This window comes from Macrobrachium nipponense, chromosome 17 (assembly GCF_015104395.2).
Source record: "Macrobrachium nipponense isolate FS-2020 chromosome 17, ASM1510439v2, whole genome shotgun sequence".
NCBI lineage: Eukaryota > Metazoa > Arthropoda > Malacostraca > Decapoda > Palaemonidae > Macrobrachium > Macrobrachium nipponense.
The window spans coordinates 53,450,857-53,470,987 of record NC_087210.1 but is presented as its reverse complement, the minus strand read 5'-3'; the positions used below and the strand labels follow the sequence as shown (position 1 = coordinate 53,470,987).

The following is a 20,131-nucleotide window of genomic DNA, read 5'->3' as shown; positions in this document are numbered from 1 at the left end:
ACAAAATTCATATGTGATAGTATTTGACCGTTGCTACCATTATCAAAGATAAAGAGCGTATCGTTGAAACATGTGAAAGGATCTGCTCCTATGAGAGCGACAGTGATAACTAAGCAGCGTAGTGGTCTAATAATTGAAATGGAAAGGTTATTGGTGCTTTGGTTGGAAGACCAAAATCAACGGTGTATCCAGTCAGCCTTATGGTGATTCAGGAGAAGGCGAAAAGATTGTTTGAAGCGTTGAAAAAAGAAAAGGGGGAGGGGGACGAAGTGAAAGTGAAGAGTTTGTGGCTAGTAGGGGATGGTTTATGCGATTTAAGGCTCGGGCCAATTACCATAACCTTAAAGTGCAAGGTGAAGCTGCTAGTGGGGATGAGAAAGCAGCGAGTGAATTTCCTAAAGTGTTGTCTGAGATAATTAAGGAGGGGGGTTATTCTGCTCAGCAAGTGTTTAACGTGGATGAGACAGGTTTGTTTTGGAAGCGTATGCCTAACCGCACTTACATCGCCAAGGAGAAGTCAGCACCTGGTCATAAAGCCAGCAAGGAGAGGCTAACTTTACTTCTTGGGGGTAATGCAGCTGGCGACTTCAAACTGAAGCCCTTGTTGGTGTATCAGGCTGAAATCCAAGGGCACTCAAGGGCATTTGGAAGGGCAATACCAGTAATTTGGAAGTCCAACAAGAAGGCAGGGTGACACTTGCAGTGTTTGAGGATGGTTCGTAAACCATGTTCCAAGTGTGGGAGCGGTATGCGCCTCCAAGGTATCCCCTTTAAGGTGTTGCTAAGGCTGGACAATGCCCCTGGGACACCCTGCCCAGCTGGGAGACTCAACCCTAATGTCAAGGTGGTTACCTTCCACCTAATACCACGCCCTTTTACAGCCTATGGACCAAGGAGTGATTGCTTCGTTCAAGGCCTACTACCTACGAAGGACAATTGCTATGGCTTTACAGGCAACTGAAACCAAGGACTTGACTCTGAAGGACTTTTGGAAATCCTACAACATCCTTGATGCTGTAAAGAACATTGCTGATTCTGGGAGGAGGTTAAGCAAACAAAACATGAATGGTGTCTGGAAGAAAATTTGTCCTCAATTTGTGAGTGATTTCCATGGGTTTGAGGGACACAGTTCAGCAAGTTGTCAAGAACGTGTGCCCTGAGTAAGGAAATCAATTGGAGATGGAGGTTGATGATGTTACAGAGCTGCTGGAGTCTCATGGCGAGGAGTATCTGCTGAGGACCTGATACAACTGGAGAAGCAGATGATAGAGGAAGAAGAAGAAGCACCCACCCCAGAGCCTAAGGCTTTCACAAGGCAGGACTTGGCAAGAGGTTTTGCAGAGTTGCAGCAAGCGTGGCAACTTTTGAGGCTCAGGATCCCAACTTGGACAGGTTCACTAGGGTTTCCAGAGGCATCATGGATTTATGATGCAGTGTTACAAGGAGATCTTGGATGAAAAGAGGTTGCTCTCTGTTCAGACTAACCTGGAGCAGTATTTTAAGAAGGTAGGAGAGGCCTGCAAGAGATCCTGTACCCTCTACCTCAGCTGCCTCTGCTAATCCAGACTCACCTGCCCCACAATCTCCAGCACCTTCTGAATGTTCTGCTAACCCAGACTCGCCTGCCCCAACAATCTCCAGCACCTTCTGAATGTTCTGCTAACCCAGACTCACCTGCCCCAGCATCTCCAGCACCTTCTGTAGGTTCTGCCTCACCTCAAGACTCACCTGCCCAGCATCTCCCAGTAGTATGTTCTGCCTCACCTCAAGAATCACCTGCCCCAGCATCTCCCAGCATCTTCTGGAGGTTCTTTTTTCTTCACTAACCTCCCCCAGTCTCTCCAGCACGCAGCTTCCTACTCCAGTGTGCAAGCCAACCAAATTAATAAAGGTAAGGAATTGTTCTCTCGTTATTGATAGGTATTTACATTAAATCATGTGGTATTTTTGAATGTTCCGACTTACGCTGAAAATCGTGTTACGACGCATCTTAAGAACGGATCAACGTCGTAACTCGAGGACCCCATGTATATATACATATATATATATATATATATATATATATATATATATATATATATATATATATATCATATCTATATTTCTGGGCTCAGTTCGTGTCGCTGCGCGAAATATCCTTTAATCCATTATTTCTAAGGTAAATGTACTAACACATACCAGAGAATAAATAAAATAAAGAAAAGGTCAGTACTACTGACTCGCTCACCTCCAAGAGGGTGTCGGTATGAACAATGGCGAGTGAGACCACTACCACGAACCACTGCAATAGAAATCTCCCACTACAAATCCCCACTAGAGGGGAGCCGACCCACAGAGTGGGCAGCAACTACTACACTCCATCCCATGCTGCCGACTGCTGGCCTCTGGTGGCCATCCTTTTCAGTTAGCGCACCGCGTACACACGTGCCCTTTTTGCTCTGTGTTTTTTGTGCCCCTATCTTGGATTTACTAATTATGGAGCGTGCAGCCATGCAGCAGCTAAGTTAAATAAATCATTTGTTATTGCTATTGGGTTTTTCCGGCCTGAGTCAGTATTTGCCGTTTTTTAGGTATAAAATAGGGCTCTGGTCGGAAGCATGCAGCATGATTCTGCCCTCGTGGCGGGTTCGTTCTTGGTCTTCCATACCTAGAACCTTCCCTTATTACCTTACGCTCTATTGTTAGTTATCTATTTTATGTTGGGGGTCCAGCCTACTGGGTTTATGTCATGCATGCATGTCTTCTTTACCTTGCGTAGGCATCTTCCATCCAGACCCTAGCCACAGCTCTTAGTATCGGCCCTGGCTAGCTTTGAGTGGTAGACTTTCTTTCGGGTTAGTCGTACACTCCTGGATTTTTTCTCCTACTGATTTATTTTTTTACTTTACGTTACGTTAGATTTTTTGATTATTTTATATTTTAGGTTAGCCTACGGCGTCTGGCATATTACGTAGCCTAGGTTCCGTATTTCATTGGTCTCACCATTTATTGCTTCGCTCATCAGTTCGGTTGCTTCTGTATAGCATCTCACTGATTAGTGGTTGCTTTAACCTAGGCTATGTTGTTTGCATGTATTCGCATGTTACCGCTCCGTGGTCACATGTGATCACAGGAGCAGCCAGGCGCCTGTCCATTCACCTTACCCTCCTCCCGCTCTCTTTCCATAGGGCCGGGGGGGGGGGTGGTAGGTCTGTCCTCGCTCGCTCCACATACCCGTGCCTGCCTCCCTCTCTCCCTAGGCGGAGGGAGTAGGGGGGGCTGGACAGACCCAGGACTGGACCTGACCGTTCTCTTGCTTCACGGCGCGCTCGGATGACTAAGGGGGGGGACTGGCCAAGATATCTCGTCGGAAGTCGCGACACTTGATCTGAATATAGAGCCAGTGGTAGGTGTTGACGACCTGTTGGTCGAGGTAGGGTACGTTGGACGCCCAAGGCTTCCCTTGGGCGCCACTGGGTCTTCTACTCCTGCTAACTCTCCAGCTTCCTTCCAAGGCTTTACAGGAGCTGAGCTCCTTTATACTTCTCCTGATGCTTCAGTAAGACCTAAGGTCAAGGGACAGACGGTTGTAAAAACCCTAAGCAAGACGTCGTCGTCGTCCAAAAAGACTTCGTCGGCGTCAACATCTCGTAATGTCTACCGGCTACGAAACCCAGGAGCAGAGAGGTCTAGAGCTTCTGGGTCCGGCTCCAAATCCTCAAGGAGCAGGTCTTCCAAGGAGAGACCACATACTCCGGCGGAGTCAGCCGTTTGCTCTCTCCCCTTGGTACCTGTTCAGAGTTACCCAACCACCTCCGCAGCAGCTCCGGCTTGGATCCCAATGCTGGTCTGTTGCAACAACTGGGGATTTGGTCGGTTCTCTGAAAAAACAGTATGGAGCAGATGTTCTCCGGTCGTCCGACAGGATCACCTCCCAGGATAACATCATCGCCGAACTTAGCCAGCTCCTAGCTACTCCCCCACCTTTCGGCACAGGTATAGCTCAGCTTCCACCTCATGACTCTCTGCCTCCGTTCTCTATGAATAACCCCTGGAGGGTGGCGTCATACGCCCCCTTCCAGGACGGCCTTATTTCATTCAATTCGGAGTGTGGTACTCGAAGGATTGAGGACTTCGAGTTCTACCCGGAGGGTCTACAGCCACCTTTCATTGGCTACGCCAGACTCACTGACGCAGCCATGACTAGAGATGACAAGGTCCCTAAAGAGACAGTCCTCTACTCACGTGACCAGGCTCAAAGAGAATGGCTCAGGTGTTTAGAGGAGGACATGGATTGTTCAAAACACGAAGATTCAACCTTTTAAGAGTCCCTTCACCATTTTCACAATGGAAGAGGGAACTCGCTTCCCTTCCTTACCAAAATAGCTACGGTCACTATCCAGCGGCCCAGCAAGGGGGAGTCGTTACCACAGCTAAGGGAAGCAGGACCCCACATCTCCTTTGCTCCCCTCACTCGGAGAATTGTGGGAAGATCTGCCCAACACTTTTTCGGTGGGCAAACTCAAACCAGGACTGTGCTATGGATCAGTTTGGTGAGAAGCTGCCTAGACTTCCGGACAGCCTCATCAGGCTGAGTTTGAGGCCAAGACTAGGCTAGCCAGGTCCATTAACACCATGGCCATGACGGAAGTGGCTACCATTTCTTACGGTTCTGAGCCACTCTTTAAGCTTCTCACAAGTCACTGACACAAACGGTTCCAGTCTGACATGTTTGAGTTCGCCACAGCCAGAACTAAACTGTCGGAAGCATGTCCTCCAGGAAGCAGCAATATTCGTCATGAACCGAATAAGTTGCTTTCATCCAGCATCTGGGGAGCAGACCTCTTCCCTGATGCAATGGTAAAGGAGGTCCAGGCGGGGAAGCGACAAGGCTTAACCAAAGCCTTAAGGATCGTTGGGTCTCACTGCAAAGAGACGCCAAGACCAGGCAGCAAGGGGTAAGGCTCAGAGGAAACCCAGACGTTTCCAGCCTTACCAGAAGAAACAACAAACGCTGCGCCCAGCCTGTTTCGACTGTTCCCCGTTGGTGCAGGCGGCCCAAACCCTTCTTACCTCAAGGCTCAATCACAGCCCATCTACGTTGATTCCCCCCAGCCTCAACCTTCCACCTCTTACGCTGTCTCCCCAGCCTTCAACCAATGTGTTCGAAGGCCAGGCCTTTCAGCAGTAGAGCCGCTGGGTAGGGGAGGGGAGGCAGAGGTAAGGGATCCTTCGTCAGAAAGGATCAGGGAGGTCCCTTAATAGGGGAAAACACTTCCGGGGAGGCCGCGGAGGTTACCAGCAGCAATGAGAACTTGAAGGTAGGAGGGAGGCTGTTTCTCTTCCGGCACCGGTGGGGATTCAGCAAATGGGCACAAAGTATTGTGTCGAAAGGCCTGGGTTGGAGTGGGTTGCGAATCCGCCCCACCCAGACCTTTCCTCAACTTCCATCAAAAGAATTGACGGAGTATGCAGAGGACCTCTTCAGAAAGGAGCAATAGCGAGAGTCAAACAGATTAAAATTTCAAGGGCGCTTATTCAGCGTTCCAAAGAAAGGCTCACAAAAAAGAAGGGTAATCTTAGACTTATCCCGTTTAAAACTTGGCCATTCGCTGCGACAAGTTCAAAATGCTCACCATCTCGCAGTTGCGGACCTTACTTCCCCGTGGGGCCGTCACCACCTCTATCGATCTTACAGACGCATACTATCATATCCCTATTGCAAGACACTTTCGCCCTTATCTGGGCTTCAAGATAGGAGATCAAGCATTCTCCTTCAAGGTAGTTCCCTTCGGTCTGAACGTGGCACCCAGGGTGTTCACGAAGTTGGCGGAAGTGGTCGGTCCAACAACTGAGGTCGCAGGGATCATGGTAGTAGCGTATCTCAACGATTGGTTGATTTGGGCTCCAACAGTCGAGGAATGTCGCAAAGCCACACTGAAAGTAATCCAGTTCCTGGAGTATCTAGGGTTCAAGATAAACAGGACAAAATCAAGACTCACTCCGGAGTCCAACTTTCAGTGGCTGGGCATTCAATGGAATCTATCCTCCCATACTCTGTCGATTCCATCAGCCAAGAGAAAAGAAATAGCGAAGTCAGTAAAGCAATTTCTAGGACACAAACTTGCTTCAAGGAGAAACCAGGAAAGAATCCTGGGTTCACTCCAATTTGCATCAGTGACAAACATCTTGATGAAAGCCAAACTGAAAGACCTAACCAGAATCTGGCGCTCACGAGCAAATGTCAGATCCAGGGACAAGTTATCATCAGTCCCACAGATCTACGGAATCGTCTACGCCCTTGGGCAAAAGTCAAGAACCTGTCAATATCAGTACCCCTTCAGTTTCCTCCTCAGGGGATTTACCATCCACACGGACGCTTCATTAAGCGGCTGGGAGGATATTCTCAGTTCAAGAAGGTTCAAGGAACCTGGTCACCCAGTTCCGCCAGCTTCACATAAATGTACTAGAAGCAATGGCAGTGTTCTTGACTCTAAAAAGGTTACGTCCGCCAAAGAACTCCCACATAAAAACTAGTTTTAGACAGCGCAGTGGTAGTCCATTGTGTAAAACAGGGGAGGCTCCAAGTCACGACATCTGAATCATGTCATGTAGCCATCTTCTCCCTGGCGGACAAGTTCAGTTGGCACCTCTCCTCCACCCCATATAGCTGGAGTGAGAAACGTCATAGCAGATGCTCTATCCCGATCAGTTCCTCTGGAGTCGGAATGGTCACTGGACAACAGTTCGTTCCAATGGATTCTCCGGAGGGTTCCAGGTCTACAAGTGGATCTATTCGCATCTCAAGCGAACCACAAACTCCCATGTTATGTGGCCCCCAACCTGGACCCTCTGGCCTATGCCACGGACGCCCTGTCCATAGATTGGAACAACTGGGAGAAGATTTATGTCTTTCCTCCAGTGAATCTTCTCCTGAAGGTACTGAACAAACTCAGGACGTTCAAGGGTCAAGTAGCTCTAGTAGACCCCAGACTGGCCGAAGAGCAATTGGTACCCTCTGATTCTGGAACTGGGGTCTTCGTCCTCTTCGAATTCCAATCCCAGGCTCTCCAGTCAGTACAAACAAAGACTGTGTTCGCTTCCTCAGGAATTCTCAAAACCCTAACTTTATGGACTTCATGAAGTTGCGGCTAAAAGAGATGCAAATATTGATCCTCGAAATATTCTTTTCTTGGAATCTGATAAAAGAGATTCAACTTTGAGACAGTATGATGCTGCAGTCAAAAAGTTGGCAACCTTCCTGAGAGAATCAGATATTAGAATCATGACAATCAATTCAGCTATATCCTTTTTCAGATCTTTATTTGAAAAAGGCTTAGCAGCTAGCACTATTACGACAAACAAGTCAGCCTTGAAAAAGATTTTTCAACTCGGGTTCAGCATAGACTTGACAGACTCTTACTTCTCGTCTATTCCCAAGGCTTGTGCTAGACTTAGACCTTCAGTGAGGCCTACGTCAGTATCGTGGTTCTTAAATGATGTTCTAAAGCTGGCTTCAGAAAACAGATAATACGACATGTTCATTTATAATGCTCTTAAGAAAAAACTCTATTTTTATTAAGCTTGGCTTCAGGAGCTAGAATTCAGAACTGTCGGCGTTATCCAGAGATCTGAATCATATAGAATTTCTTCCCAGGGGGAGGGGAAGTTCTACTTTCTCCAGAACGTAGTTTTTATAGCAAAGAATGAGGATCCTTTGATGAGGTGGGAACCGTGGAAGGTTGTACCCCTTCCACAGATGTTTCTCTTTGCCAGTATCGACCTTACGAGCCTTTCTGTCCAGGACATCCTCATCCGTCGGGGGTCCTCTCTTTAAGAGAGAAAAAGGTGGTACTTATCTATTAAAGGTATCAGGCAACAGATCCTGTACTTTATTAAGCAAGCCAACCCTGATTCCTTCCCTAAAGCACATGAGTCAGGGCAGTTGCACCTCAATTAAACTATTTCCAACACAGAATTTTGATGATTTAAAGAAGTATACTGGATGGAAATCGCGACAGTATTAAGCGTCATTACTTAAAGTCCTTGGAAGCTCTGAAATTTTCAGCAGTTGCGGGCGGGTAACATAGTTTCCCCCGACTCTGCTTAATCTTAAGTAGAAGATCCAGTTCTCCTTTCTACCTATCTCACTCAACAGTTTGTCTTACCTACCATGTTCATCTACGTTACCTTGAGTCTTAGCTGCTCTTATGATGGTACAGTGGGTGCCCCTTATTTTTTTGCTAGGGTCACTCACAATTGATTGTATATAATGATCTCTATGATGTGGTCCCTTATTTTTTATGCTAGGGTGACACATCTACATTGCAATGGTACGGGTTTTGTATACTAAGTCATATACATTTGTTTATTATATTATTGTCGAAGTTTGTTCTAATTCAGTTTATTATTATTATAATTGCTTTATTTACTTTGTACATATTAACTACTACACAGTGTTAAGTCAACATATATTCCATGTAAGCCCTGTACATATATGTAAACTTAAGTAATTTTAAGGAATATTTCTATTCTGTATCATTGTGTATATGTATATTTCTTAGCAATATATTTCTTTATTTTATTTTATGTTTTATTGAGACCTTATTATGTATAGTTAGTTTCTTTACAATCTTGTGCTATTTCTCTGGTACGATTTCGCGCAGCGACACGAACTGAGCCCAGAAAAGGGATTTTGACGTAAGGAAAAAATCTATTTCTGGGCGATTGGTTCGTGTCGCCAGCGAAATCCCACCCTACCCATCCCTGCGCTCAAGATTGTCTGCTAACTTCAGGATGGCCACCAGAGGCGCAGCAGTCGGCAGCATGGGATGGAGTAGTAGTAGTTGCTGCCCACTCTGTGGGTCGGCTCTAGTGGGGATTTTGTAGTGGGAGATTTTCTATTGGCAAGTGGTTCGTGGTATGTGGTCTCACTCGCCATAGTGTTCATACCGACACCCTCTTGGAGGGTGAGCGAGTCAGTAGTACTGACCTTTTCTTTATTTTTATTTATTCTCTGTAGTTGTCAGTACATTTACCTTAGAATAATGGATAAATATATTCGCTGGCGGACACAACCAATCGCCCATATAGATTTTTCCTTACGTCAAATCCTTATATATATATATATATATATATATATATATATATATATATATATATATATATATATATATATATATACACAATATATATTATATATATTTATACATATATTTATTATAGTATTTTTATATATTACATATATATACATATATATATATATATATATATATATATCCTATATATATATATATATATATATATATATATATATATATATATATATAATATATATATATATGGATATATATATATATATATATATATACATATATATATATATATATATATATATATATATACACATATACACACAGTAGTTACCTCGAGATACGAAAGGCTCTACTTCGAAAAACTCGAGATACGAAAGCCAATGCAAAAAATTTTACTGCTCTACATACGAAAAGTTTTCAAGATACGAAAGGTTGTTGCTGTTAAAGTCCCGAGATTCGCCTGGACCACCGAGAAACAATTTTAAAACTAAAAACCGCGCCGCCAACTGAGTAAACTCGCCACCATCCTCACGCTCTCCCATGGTTCCTGATGCTAGTCACCCCATAAGGTCTGCTCTCCTATTGGTCAGCATCTACCCTTGTGCTTTAAGTATTCTATTGGTAAAAGGATGCTGTAAATTGAAAAACTTGTTCATGCAATACATCTAATAAAAAAAATAAAAAAAAAAACATTAGGTAAAGATAGAATAAAGAATAGAAATGAATGGTTATTATACTGTTTGGTAGTTTCAGTAGTGAAGAGAGATAATGAAAATTTATGGCCTACTGTGTAAAGTGATTGGTTTCTTGTCGATCGTTCTGATACTTGTAAGTGGCTGGATGTAAACAGACGTTGGAAGCTTTTTTTTTGTTTGTTTATTATAGTAATGGTTACTTAATAATTATTTGAAATGAGTACATGCAATACATTTAATAAAAAATTGTGAATTAGATATCATAAAAATATAAAATAAATGAGGACTGCAACAAATACGTATTTTTAAGAATTCTTCTTCTGTTTTATTATTACGTTACATATACGTATGTTTCATTATAGCTGTCAGTAACTCGGTATCTCCATTAGGTAAAGATAGAATAAAGAATAGAAATGAATGGTATTATACTGTTTGGTAGTTCATTAGTTGAAGAGAGATAACTAATGACAATTTATGGCTTACTGTGTGCTAGGAAGAATGATTGCTTGACGCTCGTTCGATACTCGTAAGACGGGTAAGAGCTGAATGTAAACAATCGATTGGAAGGTTTGTTTTTTGTTTGTTTGTGTATATAGTTAATGATTAATTAATAATTATTTGAAATGAGTACATATGATTAGTATACATTTTTCATTCGGCATATTCTAAGCTTTTAACTCTTAGGTTTAGATGTCAGAATCATAGACTAGGCTACAGTAGCAACCGCTAACATAGGCTAGGCTTATTGCTAAGGGACATATGCTAAAGTCCTAATATATGCAGTAAAAAATGGGGTGTTAACATACAGCAGTTGAATATTACTCAAGTATGTACAGTATTTTGCCTTTTTGGAGTCATATTTCTTCCGTCGGATCGGCGTTGTAAGCCTAGAAACATGTGTTTTAGGCCATGGAAATATAATTTACTGGGGTGTGTTTTTGGAGGGCTTGGAACGGATTAGCCATTTTGTTACATGTAAAATGGTTGTTTCCAAGATACGAAAAACTCATAATACGAAGGACGCCTAGGAACGGATAATTTCGTATCCTCAGGTACCACTGTATATATATATACATATATATATATATATATATATATATATATATATATATATATATATATATTATATATATATATATATATATATATAATATATATATATATATATATCTATATCTATATCTATATCTATATATATATATATATATATATATATATATATATATATATATATTATATATATATATATATATATATATATATATAAATATAGATAATATATACAGGCAGTCCCTGGGTTACGACGGGGGTTCTGTTCCTGAGGCGCATCGTAAACCGAAAATCATCGTAAGAACCTTACTTTAATGCTTTGGGTGCATTGAAAACTATGTAAACTGTATTGCATTTTTCATCAACAAACCTTCAAATATTGATATTTACATTTTTGGTGTCATATTTCATCTGCCAGATGAGCGTTGTAGGCGTCGTAACCCTGGAAATAGTCTGATGAATATGATTGAGAATCGCCTTAACCTCGGGACCGTTGTAACCCAAACCGTCGTAACCCGGGGACTGCCTGTATATATGTATATATATATATATATATGTATACAGTGAACCCCCCGTATTCGCGTATTCACTGATTCGCGGATATCTCTTTGGGTCATGTCTACCAATTATTTGCGGGGATTCCACTATTCGCGGGATTTTGCCGGCAAAAATAATCACTAATTAGTGTTTTTTGATGTTATTTTCATGACTAAATATATTTTTATGGTACAAAAATGACTTACTAATTTTCAAATATTAACCCTTTAAAGCCGATTGGACGTATTAAACGCCGACATAAATTGTCTGTCAGGTGCTGATTAGACGTATGGTACGTCAATAAAATAAGTTCTTTTGAAAATTCGCAGAGAAATACTTATAGGCCTACCAGGCGAAAACTTTTGAATCACGCGCCTTGGGGGATGCTGGGAGCTCACGGATCAGGGCGTTGTTTTGTTTACAATCGTTATACTAAAAAGTATCAGTGACATATCTTAGAAATTATTTCGTCACTTTGACATAATTTTTGCACCATTTTAAATTAGCCATTACATGGAGTATTGTATATGAAAATGTGCGCAATTTCATGTAGAATGCAACAAAAAAATACTTATGATTGTAGCTTTTATCCGGTTTGAAATATTTCCATATAAATAACGATAAGTGCCAAAATTTCAACCTTTGGTCAACTTTGACTGTACGGAAATGGTTGAAAAACGCAATTGTTTGTAAGCTAAAACTCTTATATTCTAGTAATATTCAATCATTTACCTTCATTTTGCAACAAATTGGAAGTCTCTAGCACAATATTTCGATTTATGGTGAATTTATGAAAAAACTTTTTCCGTACGTCCGCGCGGTAACTCTTCCGATAAATTTTTTTTTTGTGTGATTGTCGTAATGTTTGCACCATTTTAAATTAGCCGTTACATTATTTTTTATATATGGAAATGTGTGCAATTTTATGCACAATACAACTAAAAACAACCCATGGATGTAGCTTTTATCAGTTTGTAAATATTTTCATATAAATAACAATAAGTGCCAAAATTTCAACCTTCGGTTAACTTTGACTCTACCGAAATGGTCGAAAAATGCAATTGTAAGCTAAAACTCTTATATTCTGGTAATATTCAATCATTTACCTTCATTTTGCAACAAATTGGAATTCTCTAGCACAATATTTCGATTTATGGTGAATTTATAAAAAAAAAAAAAATTTCCTTATGTCCGCGTGGTAAATCTTCCGAAAAAAATCAAAATTTTTTTTGTCCAATTGTCGTAATGTTTGCACCATTTTAAATTAACCTTCACATAAAGTTTTATATATGAAAATGTGCGCAATTTCATGTAGAATATAACTAAAAATAACTGAAGGTTGTAGCTTTTATCATTTTCGAAATATTTGCATATAAATCACGATAAATAGAAAAAAAAAACCACGTTCGGTCAACTTTGACTCTACGAAATGTCGAAAAACGCAATTGGTAAGCTAAAACCTCTTACAGTCTAGTATTCAGTCATTTATCTTCCTTTTGAAACAAATTCGAAGTCTCTAGCACAATATTTAGAATTATGGTGAATTTTAAAAAAATCTTTCCTTCCCTCCGCGCGCGGATTCTCTGCCGCAAATCTCCGAAATGTGTACGTCACATTCTCGTAATATTTGCTCCATTTCATATTAGGCGTTTCATAGAGTTTTGTATATGAAAATGTGTGCACTTTCATGTAGAATACAACAAAAAATAATTGAAGGTTGTAGCTTTTATCATTTTGAAAATATTTGCATATACTGAATTAATGTTGCTTTAGATGTTTGCCTAGTTTTTACAGAATATTTATGCTAGCTTAATCTTAATTCTAAGCTCTTGCTCGACTGTCCAAGATAAAATGAGGGGCAGTCCATACATGGAATTTTATATATTATGTTGTTGCTTTCTCTGGGACCATTTTTTATCAACATTCCAATTATGCGTTATTATAGGAAAAAACAAGGTTGACCTTAAAGGCTTTTAACAATGATTTAATACAACTTACTTCCCATTGTAATTTCAATATTAGTCGTGGCCTGTTTCATTTAGACCTTTGTATTTGTAACATGTTTAAGAATGACCTCAAAGATATAATTACAGACTTGAATAAAAATTAGTTACCTTAGAGATATCTTCATTGTACTATGTTTAATTGTATTTGAATATGTTTTTGTTTACCAAAGTTCTGAATAGCTGTCACCCTAAATAATCCTTTAATTGTCTTTTCCTTGTGTCTGAGCAGATTGACTTAATCTTTTTTTTTTAAATTGTACCCATGTTTATGCTTGTTTGGGAAGGTTACTCATCTTCCAGGTGTGTTGGATTCTAGGTACTAATCTCTTTATAATCCCTATCTGTCAGTTATACAACCTTTCTTGTATTGTCAATTCCTCATGTAAGTCAGGTTTATCTGCTGAGTAAAGGACGTCGAGTCGAAAGATCTTGAAGTAACTCCGTTGTTTATTTTTCCTTCGTGTCTTATATCTTTATTTATGGATTTATCACGTTCCAAACTTTCCTGATTCAGTACACACACACACACACACACACACATATATATATATATATATATATATATATATATATATAGATATATATATATAATAAAAATGGAGATTTTAGGTAGAACTAAATAAAATAATCTCATAAATTATGCTTTAACTTTAAATATTATGTGTAGTTGGTCAAGCTACATCATTTGTATGTTGCATAGTAAAATTGATAAGTTTTGGATACTTTTATATCATATAATATGTGAATGCACAAAGTAGGAATAGTTGGCTTCAAACTCTTTTTATTTGTATAGAAAGAAATTCAGAATTACCTGAAATGAATAAATACTTGCCTTTTTAACCTTTAAGAGCTGGGTTAAAAAACCAATATGCAGCACCCCAGATGGGGCAAACTTTGAGGTCAGCCATTTTAAGAAGAAAACACAGTAATGGAAAGAGGGAGACTTGCAAATGAACTTGGTTTAAGAGAAAAGATTCTTAAAAATTCTCCCTACCTTCCACAGGAATTTGAAAGTGGCTATTTACAACCCATTTTTGGGCCTCTTTACAAGACAGTCTTGAGTTATACCAAGTGATGTATGTTTTTCTCATTTATTTTATTTTATTTTATTTTGTGAAATTATAATTACAGCTGACACAGTATCATAATAGCAACTAAAATCAGAAATAAATTCTGAGTAGTATATTTGTTGTAAAATATTTACATAAATTTACCGAGATTGAAGACAGTAACTTTTTGGGATTATACATATTTTTATAATATTTCTTTGCACTTTTCTTTGCAAACTTACAGTTATAACTGACATTCTATCATAAAAGATAAGAACTAAAACCACCATCAACCCTTGGGTATATTTATGAGCAAATGAATAAAATGACGTCATGGGAGAAAAAGAAGCACAGCATGCCCTCTTGAAGTTGAGATCACAACTAACTCATGAGCTGCTTTTAATTGTTGATCTGAGCTAGTCTAACAATTGCCATTAGTGAATTTATGGACCATATAGGTAGTGGAACCTTTTTTCCGACTGATTCCTCTAAATCGATGGCACTCAAAACTTGTTATTGTTACTTCATATGGGGTATTTGTACCATTGTAAGAGTTTTATCTATATCATAAATCTGTTTAATAAAATAATTTTTCCAAAACACTGTTCAACAAGTTAATCTGGCAAACTCTAAATTCCTCAGGGACACCGTCAGCAGATAACCCAGCTCCTCAGAGGTCAGGTCCATCCTTACTGGAACGTCTTTCAGCACAGTCTTCAAGTAATGTTGCTGCTGCTGTTGCTGCTAATAAGGTAATTTGTTTATTCAAAAAATATAAAATATAGTTAATGCTTAGACACTTGAGTGTATGTTTGTTGGATACATAGAATTTATACTTGTCTTTAAATGTTAATGGTTTTACAGTCAGAAGGAGGCATAGTCAAGGTTGGCACTACCACAGCAGTGCCATCAAGTCAAACAAGTGTAGGGAGTTCAGCAGCAGCAGCAGTTCTTCGTAGTGACAGTGGCAGTGGTGGTCCTCCTCCTAATATAAACATTGCAAGTCTTAATCTACCAGGTAAAGCACACCACCCTTTTTTTTTTATACTTCTCTTTTGAGGCCAGTATTATGTACTTTATACAGACAACTCAGGTTAAACATCATGTTTCACTGTACTCCAGTGAGGTAATCTCTCTCTTTCTTTGTTGAAGCATTGGAAATAAGGTATGTTAAAAAAATCTGGTCTTTATTCATAAAAAAATCTCATTTTCAGATACAACAATCTTTCACTAATCTTCAAAGTAGTCTCCTTGGGCTGCCCAACACTTCTCCCAATAGGAAAACGAATGCCGAAAACGTGTAATATATGTAAGGTGTGGTATAGCATTGTAAATCCTCAAAAATTAATCAGGAAATTCTATGCTTGCCACGTTTCAACACATCCTCAGTGTGCAGAATTCCAGCAAAATACAATTAAGGACACAAGAATATTTTGCTCAACATGTCTGTCATGGATAAATAATGTTATTAAATCGAGACTTAATGTGCAAATAGTAGAGGATAAAGAAGATGAGGAAGAGGAAGAAGAGGAAAATGGAAAAGAAGAAAATAAAACTGAAGTGACAGAAAAAAAATAATGAAAACAAAGAACGGGACAAGAGTATGGATGCAGAGATACTCATAGATACCACATCTGAGGCCATACAGCAGCATACATACGATGAAATAAATATGACATGACAACACAAAATAAAATCGGAAGAGGCTTTACCAGATCTTCATATTGATGGGAAAGAGCAAGTAAAAAATGAAAAAAAAAGACAGTCTGCACCCTTTTGAAAAGAGGGAATTGCAGATTTAGTGAAAGATGTTACTACAAGCATCCCAAGGTATGTTACATATGAGATTTATGGCAAATGTGAATACCTAGACAGCTATGAAGATGAATGCAGCAATCTACATCCAAAAATACGCAAAAACTTAAAAGAAGAAAAAGGATGCAAATTCAACAAAAAATGTAGATACAGTGGACTCCCTGTATTCGCATTCTAACGGATTCACTGACTCGCACATTTGCGGATTTCTCTCAGGAACATTTCCCCTCATTATTCGCGGAAAATTTGCGTGTTCACAGTATTTTTCTATGAGAAATATCCACAAATTCCTTTTTTTTTTGTTTTTATCAATTTCATCATAAAATGCAGTTTTTGTGTTAAAACTATTAAAAAACCAAGAATAAACATTTTAGTGGGTTTTTCTTGATTTTTAACAAACAAAATAGGCTGTTTTCAGTGTTTTGATAGGGGTTCCAACTATTCGAGGGTTCTAACGATTCATGGGGGGTCTGGTACGCATCCCCTGTGAATACGGGGGGACCACTGTATATGCACACTGTAGCCATGAATTGAAATCAAATAAATAATAAGAATAAAATAAAAATGAAGCAAATAAAGAAAGGAACAAAGAAGATGAGGTGAAGGAAAAATACAAGTCATCACCGCGTTATGAAATGTCATTATCGAGAATTCAAGCAACAGCACACAGAAACAGTGCAAGGAACAAGCTTTGTATATATGAAGCCAAGAAATGTTGCATATACAGTGATAAATGCAGATAGATGCACAAAATGAATAAATATGAGGACAGAAGATCAAATATATTGGAAAAGTTGGATTTTTTAATGTCAGAATTTCTGGAAATGAAGAAAAGAACAACATACCAAAACAGGAAAAGAGACATGGGAAAATCCATATATTTTTTTTTTTGATCATATAAATGATGGGGATAACACGCAAACCATCATAGTGATGATTGCGCAGGGTTTAATTACAAGTAACTCAAAAAGAAAAACAGAGTTCCTAGAAGAACTAACCCAAAATGAAAAAATAGATATAATGAATATAAGTGAAACCTGGTATTCCCAAGAGACTGGTAATGATGATCAGATAAAGGGATTCCAAACTTATAGATCAGATAGTGAACATTGTAATATATAGTCAGACCATAATGTCATAGAATTAACAGTCCATTCCAAAGCAATAGAAAACAGGGATAAACAAGAGATGAAAAAGTGGGAAGGATATGGAAAATACAATTTCTATAGTAAGAATATAAAATGGTCAGAAATAAATGAAGAATTAAACAAAGATTGGGAAAACATATTCGTAAGTGATGATATACAGGTAAATACAGGTATGTTATTTAAAATATTAGAGAAAATAGTGGATAAGTATATACCGAAGACAAAAAGTAAACATCAGTCATGCATACCAAGAGACAGAAGGATCTTGTTCCAGAAAATCAGAAAGTGAAAAAAAGGTCTTGCAAAAGAAAAGAGTGCATGGAAAGTGATGGAACTAAAAAGTAAGATAGAAATGCAGAAACAAAAGATTATTTTAATAATCAAAAGAAAATGAAAAACAACGGGTCTTAGAAGAAAAGACCCTAGAAAATATCAAGCAAAACCATAAACTATTGTACTGATATGCAAAAAAAAAATGAATAAAGGAAGGGTAGAAATAGCCCCTCTAAGAAATGAAGAGAGATTAACGAATGAAAAAAAGGAAATATGCAACATATCAGCAGAAAGATATGAGAGAATTTTACCCTTAGAATTGAAAATGAAGAAATAAGAGGTGAAAATAGTGAATATTTATCGGACATAGATATCAATGAAGCCGATAACGTGCAGGCTATTAATGAAATTAAAAATGGATCAGTAGCTGGACCAGATGTTGTCCCTGTCATTTTGTCAAAGAAAGTAGTTCATTCTACTGCAAAGACGCTGGCAATATTATTAAGGCAAAGTGTAGATAAAGGCAAGGTTTATGATGAACATAAAAAGGATTTTGACGTAGGAAAAATCTATTTCTGGGTGATTGGCTCGTGTCGCCCTATGAAAGGATCCTTAATATCATTCTTTCTAGGCAAAATTAATCTAAAATTACCAGAGAAAAAAACAAAATTAATTAAGAAAATGTCCGTAAAACTGACTCGGTCACTATAAAAGAAGTGTCGGTATGAGAATAGGGGCGAGTGGGATCACTACCACGAGTCATTCACCATTTAGACCTTCCAATCAAAATCCCCACTAGAGAGAGCTGATACTAACGGGTGATGCGGCCGCTACTACTACTACTAGGGACGCCACGGACAGCAGCGCCCCTAGCGGTCATCCTTAATCTATGAACATCTTGTCCTGCAGGGGGGGCAAACAAATACAGGGTGGGTTTCATAGGGCGACACGAGCCAATCACCCAGAAATAGATTTTTCCTACGTCAAAATCCTTTTTCTGGGTCTCAGCTCGGTGTCGGCCTATGAAAGAGTACCAGAGAAACAGACAAGATGGGAAAAAGGACAAATGAAAATCAGTTGTAAAAAGAGGGATATAATATAAGTGAATCAGTATATTACAGAATACAAACTAGTACTTAAAGCTAACTTATGCTAAACAATGACATAAAAAACGAAAGCCAATAATATAAAGTACTTTAAAATTTAACTTATATTAAACATAGTAATATACAATAATGCAATGCAAATTAACAAAATAGATTCACTTAAGTAAGGTATTTACATAATATACAAACACATTGTGTCCTACCCTAGCATAAAAATAAGGTAGGTACACTGAAGTACATTATAAGTACATAGTGTGGATGTCCCTAGCAAAAAAATAAGGGACAATCCACCAATATGATCTCAGCGGCTAAGGCTAGAGTATCCGAATAGCATGGCGATAGGGTGAGGCATGTTGGACGAGGTAGGTAGAAAGAGACCTGGATCTATACTATGACTACTATACAGTATCAGGAGAAACAATGTTTCCCGCTGCTACTGCAAAAAATTTTAAAGATTCCAAGGACTTTAGGTAGTGACGTTTAAAGACTGTCGGCGATTTCCATCCAGTATACTTTTTTAAGATCCTCGAAGTTCATATGTTGAAAGTAGTTAAAGGTGGCTACTCCTCTGATGTCATGTGCTTTTTGGAAATGAATCAGGATTGGCTTGTTTAATGAAGTAAAGGATCTGTTGTCTAATTCCTTTTACTGATAAAGTACCACCTTTTTCTCTCATGAAGAGAGAACCTGGAGGATCTTGAAGATGTGAGAGATAGAAAGGCTCTTAAAGTTGATACTGGCAGAGAGAAGGATCTTGCGGAAGTGGGATGACTTTCCAAGAGCCCACCTTGCAAGAGGATCCTCATTTTTAGCCAAAAAACTACGATCCGGAGCAAGCAGAACTTCTCCTGAGGGGAGGATTCCACATGACCCGCATCTTCTGGATAGAGCTGACAGTTCTGAAATTCTAGCTCCTGAAGCTAGGCTTAATAAGAATAACGTCTTTTCTAAGAAGCATTATGAATGTACAAGACGGAGTTGTCAGTATCTGAGGCTAGTTTTGAGGACATCATTTAAGAACCATGAGACTGCAGTAGGCCTTTGAGAAGGTCTAAGTCTAGCACAGCTTTAGGAATAGACGTAAAGTAAGATTCTGTTAGGTCTATCTGGAAAACCCAACTGGAAGATCTTCTTCAAAGCCGATTTATGAGTAGTAATAGTGCTAGCTGCTAACCATTTTTCAAACAAGGATCTGAAAAAGGATAATAGCTAAGTTAACTGTCATGGTTAGTAGTTTGATTCTTTCAGGAAGGATGCTAATTTTTTAACAGCTGAGTCATATTGTCTAATAGTTGACTCTCTCTTATCTGATTCTAGGAAGAGGGGGGGGGGGGGGGATGTTTTGTGGATCAATGTTAGCATCTTTGTTAGCCGCAAA

At 39.1% G+C, this 20,131-nt stretch overlaps 1 protein-coding gene across 1 annotated transcript in view; it reads left to right on the top strand.

The window, feature by feature from the left end:
• LOC135196230 (transcription factor SPT20 homolog) overlaps positions 1-20,131 on the top strand; it is a gene marked incomplete in the record, with an annotated part of 603,094 nt that overhangs the window by 485,372 nt on the left and 97,591 nt on the right. Inside the window, 2 exon segments of the mRNA XM_064222878.1 lie at positions 15,054-15,163; positions 15,276-15,429. Coding sequence (XP_064078948.1) covers positions 15,054-15,163; positions 15,276-15,429 — 264 coding nt within the window.